Source organism: Leptosomus discolor, chromosome 11, assembly GCF_034619465.1.
Source record: "Leptosomus discolor isolate bLepDis1 chromosome 11, bLepDis1.hap2, whole genome shotgun sequence".
NCBI classification, from domain to species: domain Eukaryota; kingdom Metazoa; phylum Chordata; class Aves; order Leptosomiformes; family Leptosomidae; genus Leptosomus; species Leptosomus discolor.
This window is the reverse complement of record NC_141401.1, coordinates 22,801,541-22,819,550: the sequence shown is the minus strand read 5'-3', so window position 1 is coordinate 22,819,550 and position 18,010 is coordinate 22,801,541. Positions and strand designations below refer to the sequence as shown.

General features: G+C 39.3%; 1 protein-coding gene across 5 annotated transcripts in view; it reads right to left on the bottom strand.

Moving 5' to 3' along the window:
- The window catches only part of RNF111 (ring finger protein 111), a 57,626-nt gene that overhangs the window by 25,619 nt on the left and 13,997 nt on the right, over positions 1–18,010 (bottom strand). For all 5 annotated transcript variants that reach the window (XM_086471448.1, XM_086471450.1, XM_086471452.1 and 2 more), the window contains exons 2-3: positions 13,807–14,702; positions 2,320–2,446 (exon numbers count right to left, since the gene is read on the bottom strand). In XM_086471448.1, the coding sequence (XP_086327574.1) occupies positions 2,320–2,446; positions 13,807–14,702 (1,023 nt within the window). The remainder of the gene's footprint in view (positions 1–2,319; positions 2,447–13,806; positions 14,703–18,010) is intronic.

The following is an 18,010-nucleotide window of genomic DNA, read 5'->3' as shown; positions in this document are numbered from 1 at the left end:
TCCTTGTTTCTGATCTTTAGTACTAAAATGCCCAGTAAGCTTGTATGCGCACTCAGCCATCAGCTGACCTTCAGGTATTAGCAAGTTCATTCATACAAAAAAACCCCTGTATTCAAGTGCATCAACTCCTTTCAAAGTAAGTTTCACCTGTAAATTGTAAATAAATTAAAATATTCCTATTATTTATACACGACCATTTGTTTAAAAGTGTTTTTTTTTAAATACTGCTTTTTATCTTCCATTTAGGAAGGCAGAGAAAGCAGCTTTTACACGCTTAAATATCCCAAGCATAGATTCTTACCACAGTTTAAATTTGGAGCCTATTATTAATCTTTTGTTTACTAAGGTCAAGATTAACACTTCAGAATTTTAAGTTTTTTGAAATTGTCAGGTGTAAAGTTGCAGCTTCCCTGCAGAATGTTTTGGATAAAGACAAACGTTAAAGTGATAACCTCCAGAACTTATGTAAACTTTTTAAAATTGAAAATCTTTTTCACTACTATTAATTTGCATTCTGTAAGTCCATATATCATTCCAGGGATACACTGCTCCACTAATAACTGAGTTCTGAAAAAAATACGAGCGTTAGTTAGTACAAGAGTATTCAGTGTATGCAACAAGCATCAAAAAGCTTTGCCGCAGATTTTACAGAAAAAAGGTAGCAGTACTATGAAATGTTAAAAGAGGTTTCTTCATTTCTGTGTTTCTGATTTGACTTTTTTATTTCCATCCGAAACCACACTTTTGCCTTTAAAAAAAAAAAAAAATAACAGTAACCTCTCTCATCTACACACAAGTTATAAAGAGTAAAAGTAACCACTTATTTCACTCTGAACAGTATTCTGAGTTTGGTAAACAACCTTCATAATGTTCAGTTTGCTTACAGCATTTATATTTATAATTTTATACTGAACTATCATTTAGATGTCCCAGGGCTGCCTTTGTTCCTTACATTGTGGCTGGCAACTCTAATATGCTTGAAAACCAGGAAAACTCACCTTGGAAATGCTCCACGTTGAAAGTATGAAAGACTAGTTTAGAATTTTCTAACATTTCAGGCTCAAGATTTGAATTTAAGACTCCTCCCTCCTCACAGCAAACCCCCTAGAATTTTTTCCTTACTCTATACTTTTGGACATAGAATCATGACTTTTCCAATACAAAAATAAATCCCAATTATTTCTTTAATCTTCTTTTCAGCTGAACATTTTCAGTGATGTCCTTTCTCAACTGCTGACAGCAAGTACAGTAAATAGAGAGCAAAACTTAATTTGACCATTCTGCCTTTGAGAAATCTGCATGTTTGAAGGGCTAACAAACTGAACAGGCCAAAAATTTAAATTCACCAGAAGGGCCCTTGGTTAATTCTCCTTCTCACTTAAGTCACCAGTAAAGACACCACTGACATTAACAAAACTGAGGTGGGGGGAGGGGTGCTGCCACCATTTTGGCTGTAGCATTGCAGAAAGTAAGGAAGGAAAGATGGAATTTTTTCAAGTCTTTTGTGGCTCCTACACAAAACGTTTCTTATTGACGTTAGGAAGAGAGAAAGCTGCCTATTTTTTGAAAGCACCTTATCGTTAATCAGGTTTGAATTAGTGTTCTATAAGCACAATCACTTTAATCTAGCCTGATTTTTTTACCCTTTAAAGCTTTACAGGCAAGTTCTAAGAGGCTAAAGCATTAATTGAGCTAGCTCACCTTTCCAAGCATACATGTTGTCTCCTAAGTTTTAATGACTCTTTCCAACAAATAAATCCATGTGGATAAATCAAGTATTTCTAGAAACATGGTTCTAATCACCTCAAGACAGAGCATCTGTTGATTCTGCAGCTTTTGTTTTCTTTTAAACAGAAGGAAATACAAAGAAACATATTGCTGAAGAAATGAATTTTTAAAATGTTGATTTCTCTCATCTCTCCCTGCTTCCTCTTTGCCGTAGATTCAGGCTGCATATGTTTGTGAGTATGACACCCTTTGTGTGTCAGAGTTTAACAAAAAATGTAGTTAGTTCCAAGTGCTCATGCAATCTACATTATGCATGCATTTGTCTTAAACCACCTCACCAAATCCAGATTAGTAGAAGTGTCAAGCTTTGGCAAAACTGTGGTTTGGCTTTTTCTATTTGTTTCTGTTTTGGGTTTAGTGGGGGGGTGTGTTTCTTTCTTTTATTTATTTTTTTAAAAAATGAAAAACGCATACTGTGCTTCCTGGTTAGAGTTTCTGTGACATTCCTTACGGGCTTTTAATAATATAGAGCCTTATGACAAACCTGGAGTCAAGCAAAATTGTATTAATAGAAGGAGATGCAAGTCTCACCTGTAGCTTTCACCGACAGTGACAATCTCCACTTCACTATCGGTTGAGGTAACATTTATTTCTTCATTAGCAGTGACCTGGGGAGTGGAGGATGCTTCAATCACCACAACATCTTCATCAATACTTCCTGATGAGGGAAAAGGAAAAAGAAAGTTTGTATACTTCATCTATCTCAGGAGCTGTCATTTTAAGAGACTAATTTTTCCTAGACTTAAAACACATGTAGATAGAGAATTTCACGGTGTATGTCAAAACTGCAGGTTGAGCTGTCAAACACAGGACCTAATTATTAACAGCAGCAATTCTGCTGTAAATACTGAAGTACAAAAAGGAAGGAGAAGATTGGGGGGGTGTAGATACACAAGCTTACATTCTACAATCAATTTAGAGATAAGTTCTGATAGGAAACATTTCCCACTTCATGAAGAATGATTAAAGTTCCAGCCTAATATATGGGAACACTTCCCTACAGCTGTAAAGTGACAGCAACAAGTTTGAGCCGTCTGAGATATTCCAATGACGTTACACACATCGCTGAGACGTGGTGGGATAGCTCCTGACTGGAGTGTAGGAAGAGATGGGTAGAGGCTCTTTAGGAAAGACAGGCAGGGGAGAAGAGGAGGGGGTGTCGCCCTGTATGTCAAGGACCAGCTGGAGTCCATGGAGCTTGGCCTGGGGATGGACAAGGAACAGACCAAGAGCTATGGGTCAGGGTCAGAAGAAAGGCAGGGGAAGGCGATATCATTGTGGGGGTCTGCTAGAGGCCACCTGACCAGGATGACCGAGCGGACGAGGCCCTCTACAGACGGACAGAATTGGCTTCACATTCACAAGCCCTGGTCCTCATGGGGGACTTCAGTCACCCAGGTATCTGTTGGAAGGACAGCACAGCAGGGCACCGGCAACCCAGGAGGTTCCTGGAATGCACCGACGACAATTTCCTTCTCCAGGTGGTAGAGGAACCAACGAGAAGGGGTGGGCTGAAAATGTTAGTGTCTAAAAAACAAAGTTTCATGCTAAAATTGAAAATACAGACAGGCCAATTACTCAAAATGAAAAAAAGGCAGCTAAGGTCATCACCACATTCAGAAGAATGTAAATGTCATGCTTTTCATGTCTGCAAATCACAGGCAAATAAGCAACAGCTTGCTTACCCAGAACTACCTTAGCTGCTTCTCAGACAAAACCAGCTAGCCAAGCGGCTGGTGCAAGGTCAGTTAGGAAAAAACACACAACTATTTATCCCATATCTTTGTGCTTCTAAACATGCACTTCTCTGAATTACAGTAAGTTTGAGATCACTCCTGGGGTCCACATGTCCTCAGGCTCTATAGTTATCGAAATCTGATGGGTACAAAAGCAGGAAGATATAGCCTTAAGTATGATTCGTTACTTCTGAAAATAAACAGCACCTCCTTGAGGACAAAATCACATGCCATGTAACTCCAGTGTGCGTCTCTACTGAAATACTGACACTAGCTTATCTCCTGAAAACCAAAGGGAATTCTCAACTGAATATCTACACAATTCAGATACTCACCTTCGTCATGGTTCAACAGTTGATTTTACTTAATCTTTTTTTTTTAAGCAAATCCTTAGTCCCGATGGTTTTCCAAAATAATAAAGAAAATCTTTAGGAGAATACTGAAAATTGCTGTGAGTAGGATATAGCTTAGACATAGTTCAACCATATGCTATTTCCTACTGCTCATGCTTTCTAATAGCACCCTCCCAAGTCAAAAGCACAAACTGATCGGGTTTTCGTCCCACAAAGTGCTTTCCTATACAAGGATCCAAAAAACCACTCTTTCTTCAAAATGAAGCAGAAAAACAACTCCTCTAAACTATGTAAATATTTGTAAGGCATTTAGTAAGATTATATTGCTAGGAAAAAACTAAGAATGTAAGTTATGATTATACACAACTTTGTAGCCCCTTTTAAATGAAGAGAGCTTTCAAGCGAAGCACACTAAGGGGAAAAGTACAGGTACGTGAACTTCACTTATTTTAAGAACACTGCAGTAGTTTGGAGAACAGTATATACAAATTGAAACAACCAGCCATTACAAACTGGTTTCACTACATTCGTCTGAACAACAGAGTCAGCTGAACAGCAAAAGTTCAGTAACATAAGCAACACTGAAGTAATTTTCAGAATCCTCATCAAATAGCTCTTCCATAGCCAGACACCAGCCACAGAGCCATAGTAGTACTAAATGGTATGAAAACCCAATCTTTCATTGTCAACGGGACTTACTGTTTTTCTTCTTTGCCTCTCCTCATACCTTACTACAAGGAAGAAAACAGAGTTTTTGAAACATCACAAACAAAACCACACCAGTTTATTCTGATTTAGACAAGCTCATACATGGCAGAGCAAAGGGTAGTGTTAAAACAAAAGTTGCTGAAATAATCTGTCAAAAGGAGGTCTCAGAGGACAGCCTCCTTGACAGAATACAGGGTGCCTACAGCACATGAGCAGCAACACAGCTGCCAAGGAAAGCCCCCTGAAACTTCAGCAAGCCCACATATAAGGGATTTATCCTAGCATTAGAGCATGTAATTTACAAGGCAATTAGAAATTAAAACTGTGGTGATACTAGAGAACTAGTGAAATGTAAGATGTCTTTTTGAATGTTCTGTAGTACCAAAGCTGGTGGGGGGAAAAAAAGAGTTCACTGCCAAATGCACTTAAAATTCAAGTCTACTCGAAGCCAAATCCTAGCAAAGCTATGATGTTTTGCAGTTCCACATGACGTAACTTTGCAGGTTAAGTTAGTGTCTGAAAATGAACTTTACTGGTATATCAGTCAGGGTAGTTCAAGGTGGCTGATGTGAATTTTAAGTGCACAACCCTGTAAAGCAGAAGGAAGCTTTCTTTAGTGAGATGTGCGACATGCAGAAATAAACCAAATGGATTTTCAGAGGTTTTGCTGTATTGTTTCCAAAAACATTTGCTCAAGAAAATTTTGAGGCACTCGCATGTCTCAAATATTTACCACATACGTAACTCTTAGGAGCCGTCTGGTGAATCCAAGGTTACACAGTAGCAGTAAACAGCTGAACATATCTTTAAGGTGTCTACATCTTTAGATCTACATGGGAATATACTCGGTATACACAGACACCTGTAAAGTAAATTTCTTAGGAGGGGCATAAAACCAACAGAATTTGGTATTTCAGTAAATCCCAGTTCTGAGGTACTGCACAATGTACAAAACATACCAACAGCCAAGGGAAAACACTCACAACAAACCAAACAAAAATCCAAACCCAGAAATACACCAGCTGATAAAACACTTGCACATCTTTCTCAGTATTACTTTTCAACCCGTCGTCCACTACACAGGATATTTTATATGGTCCACCATGATAAGGTATACTTCATTTATTGGCTTTTTTGCATGTACCAGTCACTGACCAGTCATCTTCTGTCTGGAATGAACTTCAAGGAAATTTGACCTTACTTGATAGTATAAAGAGGAATACCTTACTCATCAATGCATCCTCTAAATGATTGACCCTTTTAGAGAACAGCTAAATCTGTATAGTGAGCATGTCACTATACTAATCCTATACTCCTTGAAGGTGATTTCCCTTCAAGAAGCGTCACTGGACTGTTGGCAGAAACATAGTTATGTAGCTCTACGAGAGGTGTTCTGTACTCCTTTCAGCATAATACCTACGCCTATAAAACAAACAGAAAATTATCCTCCTGCAGGTGCACACTACTTCTCTCTCTCATCTCCTGAACAACAAAACACAACAAGCAAGTTATACTCCAGTTGTTCGTGACTACATTAGCCTTTGGGCTACCACTGAAAGACTCATTCTACATTTTAAATGGGCTGGTTAAAAACAAAACCTCTACTGAAAATTACAGCAAGAATTTTATTAGTTTCTACTGAATTATAGTTCTTCCCCTACTCACATCCACAAGTAGTATTTTATAGTGCATGTAAACCACCAAATTTCAGTTTGCAAGTTTTGCATACCCCAACAATTCAGACCCACCGACAGCAGTTAGCAGTTAGGTTTTCTATATGACTAACAATCAGTAATGTCTCTACAGAAGCTTTTCCACTCTTTTAAAAGCCTGTTTTATGATAGAAGCCTACTGCTCAACCAGCCTAGGGGAAGGGATAAACTACACTGGCTTGAACACAAACTTGAACATGCTCAAAATGAAAATCATCCCTTAAAAAAACCAAAACACTCCCTCCTCCAGGCCCTACATCACAAAGACAGTAAATCTGTCAGATTACAGTACTTTATTAAGCAGAATATAACTTTTAAAATAATAGAGTACTGTGTAGTCCAATATTTAGGTAACTGAGCATATCTTTTCCCCAGAAAGTTGTAAGATTATTTCAGAACTGCTAGGTGCCATCGACAGACCACAGGCTCTTCTGTAAGCAAGTTTTATAATCAAATACTTTAATAATCCAGAAGTCATAAGCAAGAGATTACGCTTTTTGCAGTATAACATGTATAATATATACAATTATACTCTGTGTATAATATATATAATTATACTGTTACTTAACTCTGAAAGATCATGGCATAACTCAGAGATTAATCAATCTTCATCAACACAAGTACCCCATCAAGGACATGAACAACATTGGTGTAATATCCAAATTTATGCTTGGCTGATTGATGTCCTTCCCGGAGGGTATTTTACTTCTGTTTTGCAATTAACATGGGGTTTAACTAGGTTACACATTACATGTAAGACAGTGAAGGAGTTTTACAGTATTAAATTTCAAATGAGCCTGATCAAGCCATAAGTAAAACCAGAAGGGATTTAAAATAAACAGTCAAGTTCCAGTGACAGAGATGACTTGTTCTGATTTCCAAGCTTTCACTGGATCAGGACAAGGGCCTGCTGAGGCTCACACTCTCTCTGCCAGCTGCAGCAGGCAAAACTAGGCAGTCAGAGTAGAAAATCCAGGCTACAATCTTCAACTGAAACCTCTGGCACCACCAAACACGCACAGCAATGTTACAGAGGTCAGAGAGCACTTTCTCGTCTATTCACTGCTCCTGGACACCTGTCAGTAACTGCATCTAATCTCTTTTTGAACTTGCTGGTACTACGTACCGCTACAGCACCTCGTGCTGGCAAGTTCAAGATAATTCCCTGGACAGTAATTCAGCTTGAAATGGGTAAAATACTAATATCCTACCAGTGTCAATGAGTACTCCCTCCTTCAACTTTCAGACTTCTTTAACTAGGTGTGGCCGGCACCTGCTGCTCCCGACCCCTGGTAATACAGTTAGCACAACTAAAGCCATTTTACGAGGCAAACAGCCATTCTCCGTGACCAAGTGGGTCACGTATTTGTTTCCTTTTCCCTCATTCTCAGGCTCTGAAGGTCCTGTGAACGAAGCAGACAAACCAAACAGATTTCTTCTTCCCCTCCCTATCAGCCTCAAGATTGCTCGGTGCCAGGACGACGACTCCCTTCCTCGCTGGCCTTGAAGGCGCCCGGCCCCTGGCCAACCAGGTACTGCTGATGACCCCGTCACAGAACAGGGAAGCATAGCAGCACACGGAGCACTGTCTACAAAATCAAGCAGCTCCAAGTCCCAAGCAGGAACCTGGACCTGAACTGCTGCTGGACAGTAAGAATTGTGATGCCCCAGTGGCCACGGACACCCCCGCCACCGTCTGCTGCCTCCAAGGAGTGAGTGACTCGTATTCTTTTATATGATTTTCATGTCTGGATTATGATGGTTATACTGATACAGCAAACCACATATTAAGATTTTTACCTGATCTGCAGAGTCCAGGTGATTAGAATTATTCATTAAGTTGTATTATAAATTCTGTATTACACTACTTATAGATTGTACCAAACTGATTCTGCTTGTAGAAATACTGTGCCATTCTAATCATCAATTATGTGCCTATACTAATCATAATATCCTGCTAAGAATATAAAGCTTTAATTCTAACTATGATTTAGTACCACCATCATTCTGCCAAGGATCCTTAAAAGAACCTGCCTGTCCCCTTAGTGTGGGTGACACTAGGTTAGAAGACAGTTTTTCTGCACCTCAGACTTATTTGGAATATACTTTCCAATAGCTGTGCATGGTGTGAGAAATTTTCAAAAACATACAAATTGCTCAGGAGTCTGCACCCTGGTGGAAAAGACAGTCAACAACCAGAATTCAGGGGATCCTGTCCAACTGTAAGCAATGCTAAAATGGGCTAATCCAAAACTCTACTGACAGTTCTTAACCAAGCATGTAAATCTTAGTTCTATCAGCAACGCTACAGCAAGCCAATTCTAGAAGTAGCATCTTTTCAGCATAGAAAGCTGCAGCAGCTACAGGGAAGTGCTGAAGTGAATTCCACCCTAACTTCTATTTCTGTAGCTATTTAAAGCTCCAATTCACAGCAGACAGACATAGCAACAATGGTTAATGTTGACTGCTCACAAAGTTCTTCCTCAACCCCTCTCTAGTAAAATGCACAGTAGAAAAGATATGTATGTACTTCCTTGTCCACTAATGCCATTGAAATAAAAACTCTGAACTAGGAGCTGCATCAGTTACTGTGAGAAAAACGAGTGTATCCTGTAGTTTTAGGAGCGATTAAGTAACTGAAAAATAATAAACTCTAACAACAGGCAGATCATTTCCACTTAATACACCTTTATCTTGAACCTGTTAAAATAATCCGAACATGAAGGGGAATACGTTTAACATTTTCACCAGCCTCTGGCTTTTAAAATATCGGATGTCTATATTCAACACTATCGGGAAACAGGCAACAAATATGTTAGAGGAATAAAGTCAGTCCTATCATTCTAAGCAGCTCTGAAGAAAAACTGGAGCAGCTTCTCATCAGCATTACATTCTAAGTCAAGAGGCAAGGCCTGTCTAGCACTAGCTGCTCAAAAATATAAAGTAATATGTCAGACCCTGAAGGCATTTTAAGTGCTATTAGGTGAACAATTTATGACAATGCAAAATTCTACAGGTTTGGAGTTGTTTTTTATAACAACACTTTCCCATTTCCCAGGGTTCAGCCTTACTACCAAATCAGAGTATGTAAGGCTAAAACCTTGTTTCACTTTCAGCTTCTGCTAGGTTTCCCTCCACAGATTGGCCACCTCCAAACGGCACCCCCAGCCCTTTAAATCCTGAAAACCAAATACCTATTACAAGCATATCAGGAAATTTGTATTACAACGTTACAGAGCTCAAGTTACAGTAAAAGTTTAAATTTTGCCACCTTTGACAAGGAAAGTCAAAAAGGATTATCTCTCTCAGCGTGTATTCAGGTCTTCCAAGGGTTAGAGAGAAGCTTACAAGCTACCTAAACAAAACACGGAATCAAAATCTGCATTTCACAACAAAAATGTGGCTGCTTGCAGTCATTTTAACTTTAAGTCCAGCATTTCAATTAAAACCAACTAATCAACATTCAGATTAGGATATACACCCCTGAAAGCACTTGCACCTTCAACTGTAACTGTATCATTACACTACACATAGTTGATTTTACAGTGTTGTGCCCCCAACTCTCCTCCGTCTCCTGAATGAGCTTCCTCTGGTCCTCTCAGAGTTAATGAGTACAACTGCCTTTCATGGCAAACAGTTGGTAAAACAGTATAACCTATTCCCAGGTGTCAGGATTTCTACCTGTTCAATACTCTCCCACTCCCAAAGCACAAAGTTCCACCAGAAGAACAGCTGAAGCCTTCACAGAAAAGGAAAAGGAGGAAAACCCCTGTATAGTGTTGTTTGGGGGAATTTTTTGGTAAACATTTGTAAAAGGTTTTGTTAAAAAAAAAAACACCACCAAAAAACCCAACAACAACAAAAAAAATTAACTCCCCCCCAAACCATACACAGCTCCATTCATATAATTTTCCAAAAATAGCCATGTTAGTTTTATTAGCTACAAGAACTAGCCTACTAAACACTTATTTTGTTAAAAAGATCTCTCACTTTAACGTCTTGCAATAATCAGAAAGAAACATTTTCTAGAATAGTACATACTAATTAAATTTACTGGTTCTTTAAATGCGCTGTATCTTTAAAAAAAAACATCTGTACTGGTTTTGGCTGGGGTAGAGTCAATTTTCTTCCCAGCAGCTGGTGTGGGGCTGCGGCGCGGCTGGGTGCCGGTAACACAGGGGTGGTTTAGCTGCTGCTGAGCAGAGCTTGCCCAGCCAGGGCCTTGGCTGGGTCTCACCCCACCCCACCGGCGGGTGGGCTGGGGGTGCAGGAGCAGCTGGGAGGGGGCCCAGCTGGGCCCGCTGACCCCACCGGACCGCAGGGATATTCTGTCCCGGCCGGCATCACGCTCAGCACGGAAAGCCGGGGAAGGAGGAGGAGGAAGGGGGGGACGTTCGGAGTGACGGCGTTTTGTCTTCCCAAGTAACGGCGAGGCACGACGGAGCCCTGCGCTCCTGCAGAGGGCTGGACACCTGCCTGCTGCTGGGAAACTGCGAATGAATCCCGGGCTCGGCTTTTCCTTCACCTACCCGGCTGTTTCTGTCCCAGCCAACGAGGAGTTCTCTCACTTTCACTCTCCTGTTTCCCTCCCCATCCCGCCAGAAGGGGGCGGGGGGCAGCGAGTGACCAGCTGTGTGGTGCTCAGTTGCCTGCTGGGCTTAAACCATCACGACATCAACATTCAAAGCCAAGAAATATTTTGTGAAATATCCTTAATACAAATTGCTATTAAGCAGGCGACAAGACTAATCACTTTGGCGCCTGCCTATTAAAAATTCAGTCAGTACCATATCTTTTAAAATTGTATTTTCTTTTCTGATGATGATTATTATTATTACTATTCTCCTTCCGTAACCCTGCTCATTAGTACTTTTACATATATACTGCAGGCTTCACATTCTCAGCAGAAGTTCTTTGTCCTTCAGTATATTCTGTAATTTCAGCAGATGCCTATGTAACCTTCACATGCCAATCTAGAGAAAAAAATTCTTCCCCAACATTAACAGGCTGGAGCAGCGTTACTAGCAACACAAACCCTTTCCTCATATAGAAACTCTATCATGCTTGCCCACCGTACAGAGAAGTTGCATATCTATTTTTCCAGCTGGCCCCATTTCTGTCCCAATTAACTCAGTAACTAGAAGTGCCTTATGATTCTACGACAGAACAGCAGAAAGCTACAGAAAATGTTAACTACACTTTTAACTTACTAAAAATAGGACACTTTCATACAGGAAGTCTGCTCAACTTCTCATTTTATCTGTCACATAAATAAAATGCTCAAAACCTTCCCATCAATACATATTTTCACTGGGAAAAAAAACCACCATAGTATTCACATACTATAAGCCAGAATTCCTTCTCATCTCACTGCATGTGTCAGTCCTGAAGTACAGCCACCATAGCACACATTCTTTAAAGCACACCTTATTTCAATTACAACTGATGGCACTATTTTAATATAAAATTAACTGGTGTGGAGCTAAACGATTTTTCATTCATGATATGAGAATAAACATAATGTCGTAACAAATGAAGTCTGCTTTTCAAGCAGTATAAAAATTAAGCCATTGGACAATGTACTTTCTGAAATAACTAGATGACACAAATTACAAGTTCCAGCCTTCCTACCACCAAAATAACATGACAGTGAATGACTGAATTATCAGAAGTTACCTGAACAGCTTGAATATTCACTGATCATTACAACAGTTTTTAACGAGATCTCTCTCCAAAAAGATTCTCTTGAAATGCCTATGGAAAGCGTCACTATGGAAATATACTTGTTCTACACTTCAAGGGAAATAAATGAACAGAAGTGGTATTAATTGAACTTGTATTAAAAAACGGCAGTAGGTTTTAACAGTTCAAGTAGACAAAAAAAAAAAAATATTGAAAATTATCTCTTGAAATACATTTATCCTGGTTAGAAACAGATGGTTGCCTAAGCAGCCACACTTTCTCAGCCATACACCAGTTTCACCACTGCGTGGTGCTCTGTGTGGAGAGAGAGTTGTTGATGGTCCTACATCATTTTACAGTTACATGAAACTCCATCCTCTCTGAAAATGAGAGGAAACGATTAACTTGGAAACAGAAGTGTTAACACAGTAGTTTTCCAAATTGGTTTTTAATATGAATGTATGCATACATTAATTATTTACAAATCATACCTCTCAATATGCTTGAACATGTGTGTCAAATGTAACTTTTTTTTAGACTTAAAAAAGTTACATTTCTGTCCCCACAAATACGCTTGAAAATAATCAAGGCTGTGCAATAATTCTTCTGTTTCAGAGTTATTTATGCAGCCCTAGCACTGCATAAACAAGATTTTTGCATTACAAATTTTACTACTTGTATTTAAACAGTACATTAAAGAACAACACACTAATTATTTCCTGCTACAATAGATAACAAGTGATAATCTAGTCTTTAGTACTCTGGTTCTGTTCAAGCATAAATCCTGCCCTAACACGAACATACACACTTTTTTTTTTTTTTAAACCTGTCTTTGTATTTTCAGTCATTTTTTCTTACAGGAATGATCATCACAGTCTGAGATATGGTTTCACTTTCTAAAACACATTCGTCACATTAACACTACGCTGTGTTTTATGTATCTACTTCCCCATGCTCTCTAAAAAGCTGAAATGATAAACAGGAGGCACACCTACAACACAGTGAATGTTACTGGTTCCAGTCTAGGGATTGCCTTTCACTTGGCAAATATAAGATGAAAGGGAGTCCAAGAAAACAGTAGACAGCAAAAAAAATTCCACAAACAACCCCAACCCCCCCCCCCCACTCCAACCATTCAAGCACGCCCTCAAATACTGTGTCAAGACATACGGGACAAACATCTATGTAAACCAACTGCAAGATCATTGCACTGAGTTTATCGAGGCAAAACATTTGGTATATACACAATACTTGCCTTCCCACAACTTCAGGCCTTAGAATGTTCTCTTATTATTGCAATACTAAAGCTACCTTAAACTGAAACCTATTTCAGGCTCTTATCACAATAATCAATTTTATTTTTTTTTCCTTCCAGTTTAAGTTGTCAAGTGCAGTTCATTAGGTATTCGCAGATACTTCTACATTCTTCAACTAGACAGAATTGTTATTCCCACTATCAGTTAACAAAGCTATAATAGCTAAAATTTTTAATACAATTCAGCAGCTAAAAAAAAAAATGGAGCAACTCCACAGCATGTGATTAATCAGATTCAGCAACTTTCCAGTACATTGTTTAGAAATCATTAACTTTACCTTTTACACTAAAGTTAAAGATTCTAGATTTGTTGTAATTTTACTGGAAGCTCTGAATGTACTCTTCCCATCAAGAATTTATGGTGTAATGTTCACATTACTTGCAGCAAGTCTATTTGTCGTATAACTTCTATAAAAACACAAGAACAGCTGCTCCAAAGCACTTATTAAAAAAAGCATATTGTACATGATGAAAGCTCATTAATAAAAAGGACCTCAGGGATTTAGTTTTACCTGAAGGAACAGCTGTATTGTTCTGGTGGTTTTCACCAGGTGACACAAATAAGTCTTCCTCCCCTTCAGTAGATGAGCTAGAAGAAGATTCACTACTGAGATCATTCTCACTGGAACTACTAGAGCTGGGTAGTAAAGCGTACTTTCTTCGAGCTAACACCTCCCGTTTTTTCCTCTGCATTAAAATCCGTTCTTTTTGGTTCTGTGTCCGCTGTGACGAACTCGTTTTCACAAACCTCTTCCTATATGGAAGTCTTCTTAAAGAACTGCTGTGAAAACAGGGCCTTTTCATTAACAACCCAGGCACAGAGTCTGCCTCAGTCCGGGGCCACTTTTGTGACCTCACGCTATGAGTTCTACTTGTGGTGTTCAACACTGCCTGAGGGTGTCTTACGGGACCATCCTTTTCTTCATCAGATGTTACTGTGTCAGAGTCTCCGAAATGTAGGCTAGATGAAGGCGATGAGATACAGTCACTAAAAGAAGAATCATTGTCTTCACTCTGCGTTTCTAGATGCTGTCTTAATCCTAAGATTCCTTGGTTTTCTTTGTCAGGACAATTTTGAGTATATGAAGGACCAGCCTGCTGGCTCTTGCGTTTTTTTCGCACCACAATACTTTTGTCTTGGTCTGTACGGTTGCCATTCATGTCCTTTTGCTTTTGAGAATCACCACATAAGTGAGAGAACTCATTCCCTACTTTGCTGGCAATCATTTCAACTTCTGCAGTGAAGCTTTTGGCTGCCCCAATAGGCTCAGGGTTCAAGAGGATCCCCTTCAGACTCTCCTGTCTCTTTGGTGCATCAGAAGGAACTTCACTCTTCATATCCGCTTCTAGAGTATAAACTATATTACATTCAGGAGTCCATTTAGACATGGAAAGTTTTAAGAAAGGCCTAGAAATAAAAATAGATATGCATCAAGAAAAAGAAGCATCACACTTTGAGAGCAAAACTGATATAAGAGAAAAGCCATTTACTGCTAAGACTAACCACCCAGAGGGAAAGGCAAAACAGCAGTAACTGAAATACAACTTTCATAATATTATTACTGCTTGACAATATAATTTTGAATTAAGACAGAACTCTCACAGCTTGCACTGAAGGGAAGTCCTTATAGCCAGTGAACACATTGTCACTTGCACAGAGCAAATATTGATGCATGTCACCTGCAAAATGTCTGGATGATGTCTGGTTTACTGATGTCTAAGCACGAGAGTTTTACAGGCTACTGCTGACAGCGGTTACACGAGTTTCAGCTAAATAGCTCCCACAGCCATCCACTAAACTGCATACCTAAAAGCAGCCTACATTTTCCCCTATACCTGTATATATGGATGGTAAATACCTTGAACACAGCATGTAGTACAGTACGGTGACAACTGAGCTATAAAAATCAGTAGCTTAGAATTCATGGCTCTTTTCTGACACAAAAAGCAATAAAACAGGAGAGATTTTTAACCTTATTATTTTGGGGTAAAGTAATAGAAATCCACTTATAACCTAGAGTTTCTTTAAAAGACCCACCACACATGAACAGTACCGTGTACAAAGCCGTTTTCAGCCCGTGTACTTTTGACTCTATCCTGCAACAGAAACTAAGCGCATCACATCACATGTTCCCTTAACAGCTGGCACCAGGCAGGCTCCCCTCCCTGTCACAACACCAGGCTGTCAACACACAACAATGCAGCATTACCCTCAAAGACTTTTTCAAAGAGAAACTTTTGTACTGCAAGACTCCCGAGAGACACAGGCAAGAGCAACCTCAGTAAGACATTCACCTTCCACCTGCTGCACCTGGCACCTCTGCCTTCTGTTTAAGCGTACAAAAGGAAGTGACAAAAGATTTTGGTTCCCACTGTGACAACCACCGAAGCACTCTGCTGTAACTAATACCACTTTCTTGTGCCCCAGATGAGTATCAAGGCCATAGCAGACATTCGACGCTTGTACTGCTTCAGCAGTTAAGCGCTCCCTCCCTCACCACTTGTTTGCAAGAACACCTATGCTCTTCTAGAAGAAATGTTTGTGTGCTGCAGCAGAACACAGAGCCCACCAGTCTGAAAAATAAATTTCCCGACCAGACCAGACACCCATCAGCTTCATCACAGCAGCACACAAACAGCTATACCTGGCTTAGAGCAGGTCGTGCCGAACTACCAGAAGGCTGCTTAAGAACAATACGTGCAGCTATACCTCATGTGGAAATGAGGCTTCTTCAGCAGCATGGCTGGAATATGCCTGAAGCCACAAAAAACGTCTAAGGCAGCAACAGCGAGATCTATGACAGGTTAAGTAGCACTGCCTGTTCAGGTCCATGATCTCATGCCTGAACCTCCAAATTCTTCAAAACGAGAACACATTCTTACATCTGCTGCTAATGCTTATTTACTTTGTCACAGAACAAACCAATACAAGATTGGGACCACAGAACGAACAGAGTCAAATCAGCTTTTCTCAGATTGTTTCACAAACTGATGCTTTCAGGAGCAGCTGTGAGCTAGTTGTTCCTAACAGACCCTGAAGAATGACTTCTCAGTTTGCAATGGGTATAAACTGATGCATTATCCCAAGCAGCTTGTGTTCTCTTCACAGCCACAAGCAACTAATCTAATTCTTCAAGAGATGTAATCTGGAACGAAACTTTTGCACAAAGCATGTATGCTGCAGTGCTAAGATCTAAAGAAGCTGTTAAGTTCACCAGATCTTTCTGGAGGTCAAGAATCTTGTTGATCCTAGAACTTCAGCTGAAAAGATCCATTTGAATGTTCTCACTGGAAATCCTACAAACATTTGTAACAATTACTGTTAAATGTGAGGCCTATACCCTGTGAAAACTAAGAAAGCATTGCTGTTTTCTACTGGAATTACAGCAGATAGGTATGTTTTACATCAAGTCAAAAGCTAAGTGCACGCAAGTTGGACTAAACCTCCTCTTGTCAGTATATACAACAGGACAGGCTTTTACTTTCACTTCATCAAAGCGCAATTCACAGTAGGAAGTATTTCTTATTTTCAAGTGCTAAACAGAAGACTGTTACATCCTGGACAGTATTTTTTTTTTTTAAACTGCAGAAGTTTTAGTGGAATGCACTATATAAGGCTACCCTCTTCTCTAGGACCAAAAAAAAAAAAACTTACAAAATTGGAAAAAAACTTGGAATAAACATTAAGAGTGTAAGAAGTCTACACAGTAAACAAAGAAGCCTCTATTAAAGCTGTGGAATTCTGATACCCACCCTTCTCTGCTCCTGACAGCTCCTGAGGAAAATACCAGCTCTCACGTGTTCCTCCCTATGCAGTATTTACCCTCACATACATGCACCATCTTTCTTTGGAAAAATTAAGAGACTTTCATTTTATAAAACTTCTAACAAGGACAGGAAATTAGAATTCAAACCTGTTATAAGCACACAGAGAACAAGCGGTATATAGTGTTTTTCTCCTCCTCACAAGGTCACCTCTAAGCCAGTATTTTTGGACTGTTACTTATGTGCCACTGTTGCACATAACATTTAGTACATGTATGTAACACTTAGAAATGTAACATTTAGTCTAGTCAATCTTTTCTACAGTCCAAAAGCAAACCAGCCCCTCCCATAATAACCTCATATTTCATCACAAGTTACTTTAGAAAATCCAAGTTACTTTAGAAAATCCACAAAATACTCCAATTTGGAAAAAAAAAAAAAAGTTAATTTATTGTCTTCAAATACTGTCATAACTTACCATCACATACTACATGTCCAGCCTATACCCAAGTTTCCTTTTAACATGATAAATTAAGGGGACAATTTTACTTAATTCTGAAGTTTTGTTAAGAAACAAAAATCTGAATATTTTCTCATGACATAAGCATAATCAGGGGCTGGTTTACAAAGGACTATGTTCTGCTTATTGCAGTGCTTCCCCCTGCCCCACTGCTTTATTGTTAAACTCTAGTGTGGAAATCTCCATCAGTATGAGTTTCGCATTCTGAATGTGATTATCTTTGTATAAGCTCTATTACTTTAGCACAGAGGCCACTGTGCTGAAATACAGATAGAGCTATTTAACTTACAGAAAAAAATGAAAGCAATAAAGTTTACTCTTTGAGAAACCTCAAATCACTGTAAGATGACAAAAAAACCTCAACCACAACACAGTGAAAACTAGTGCACCTGAAATGCTATTTACTAGTTCAGTTTCATTCCAACAAGCAG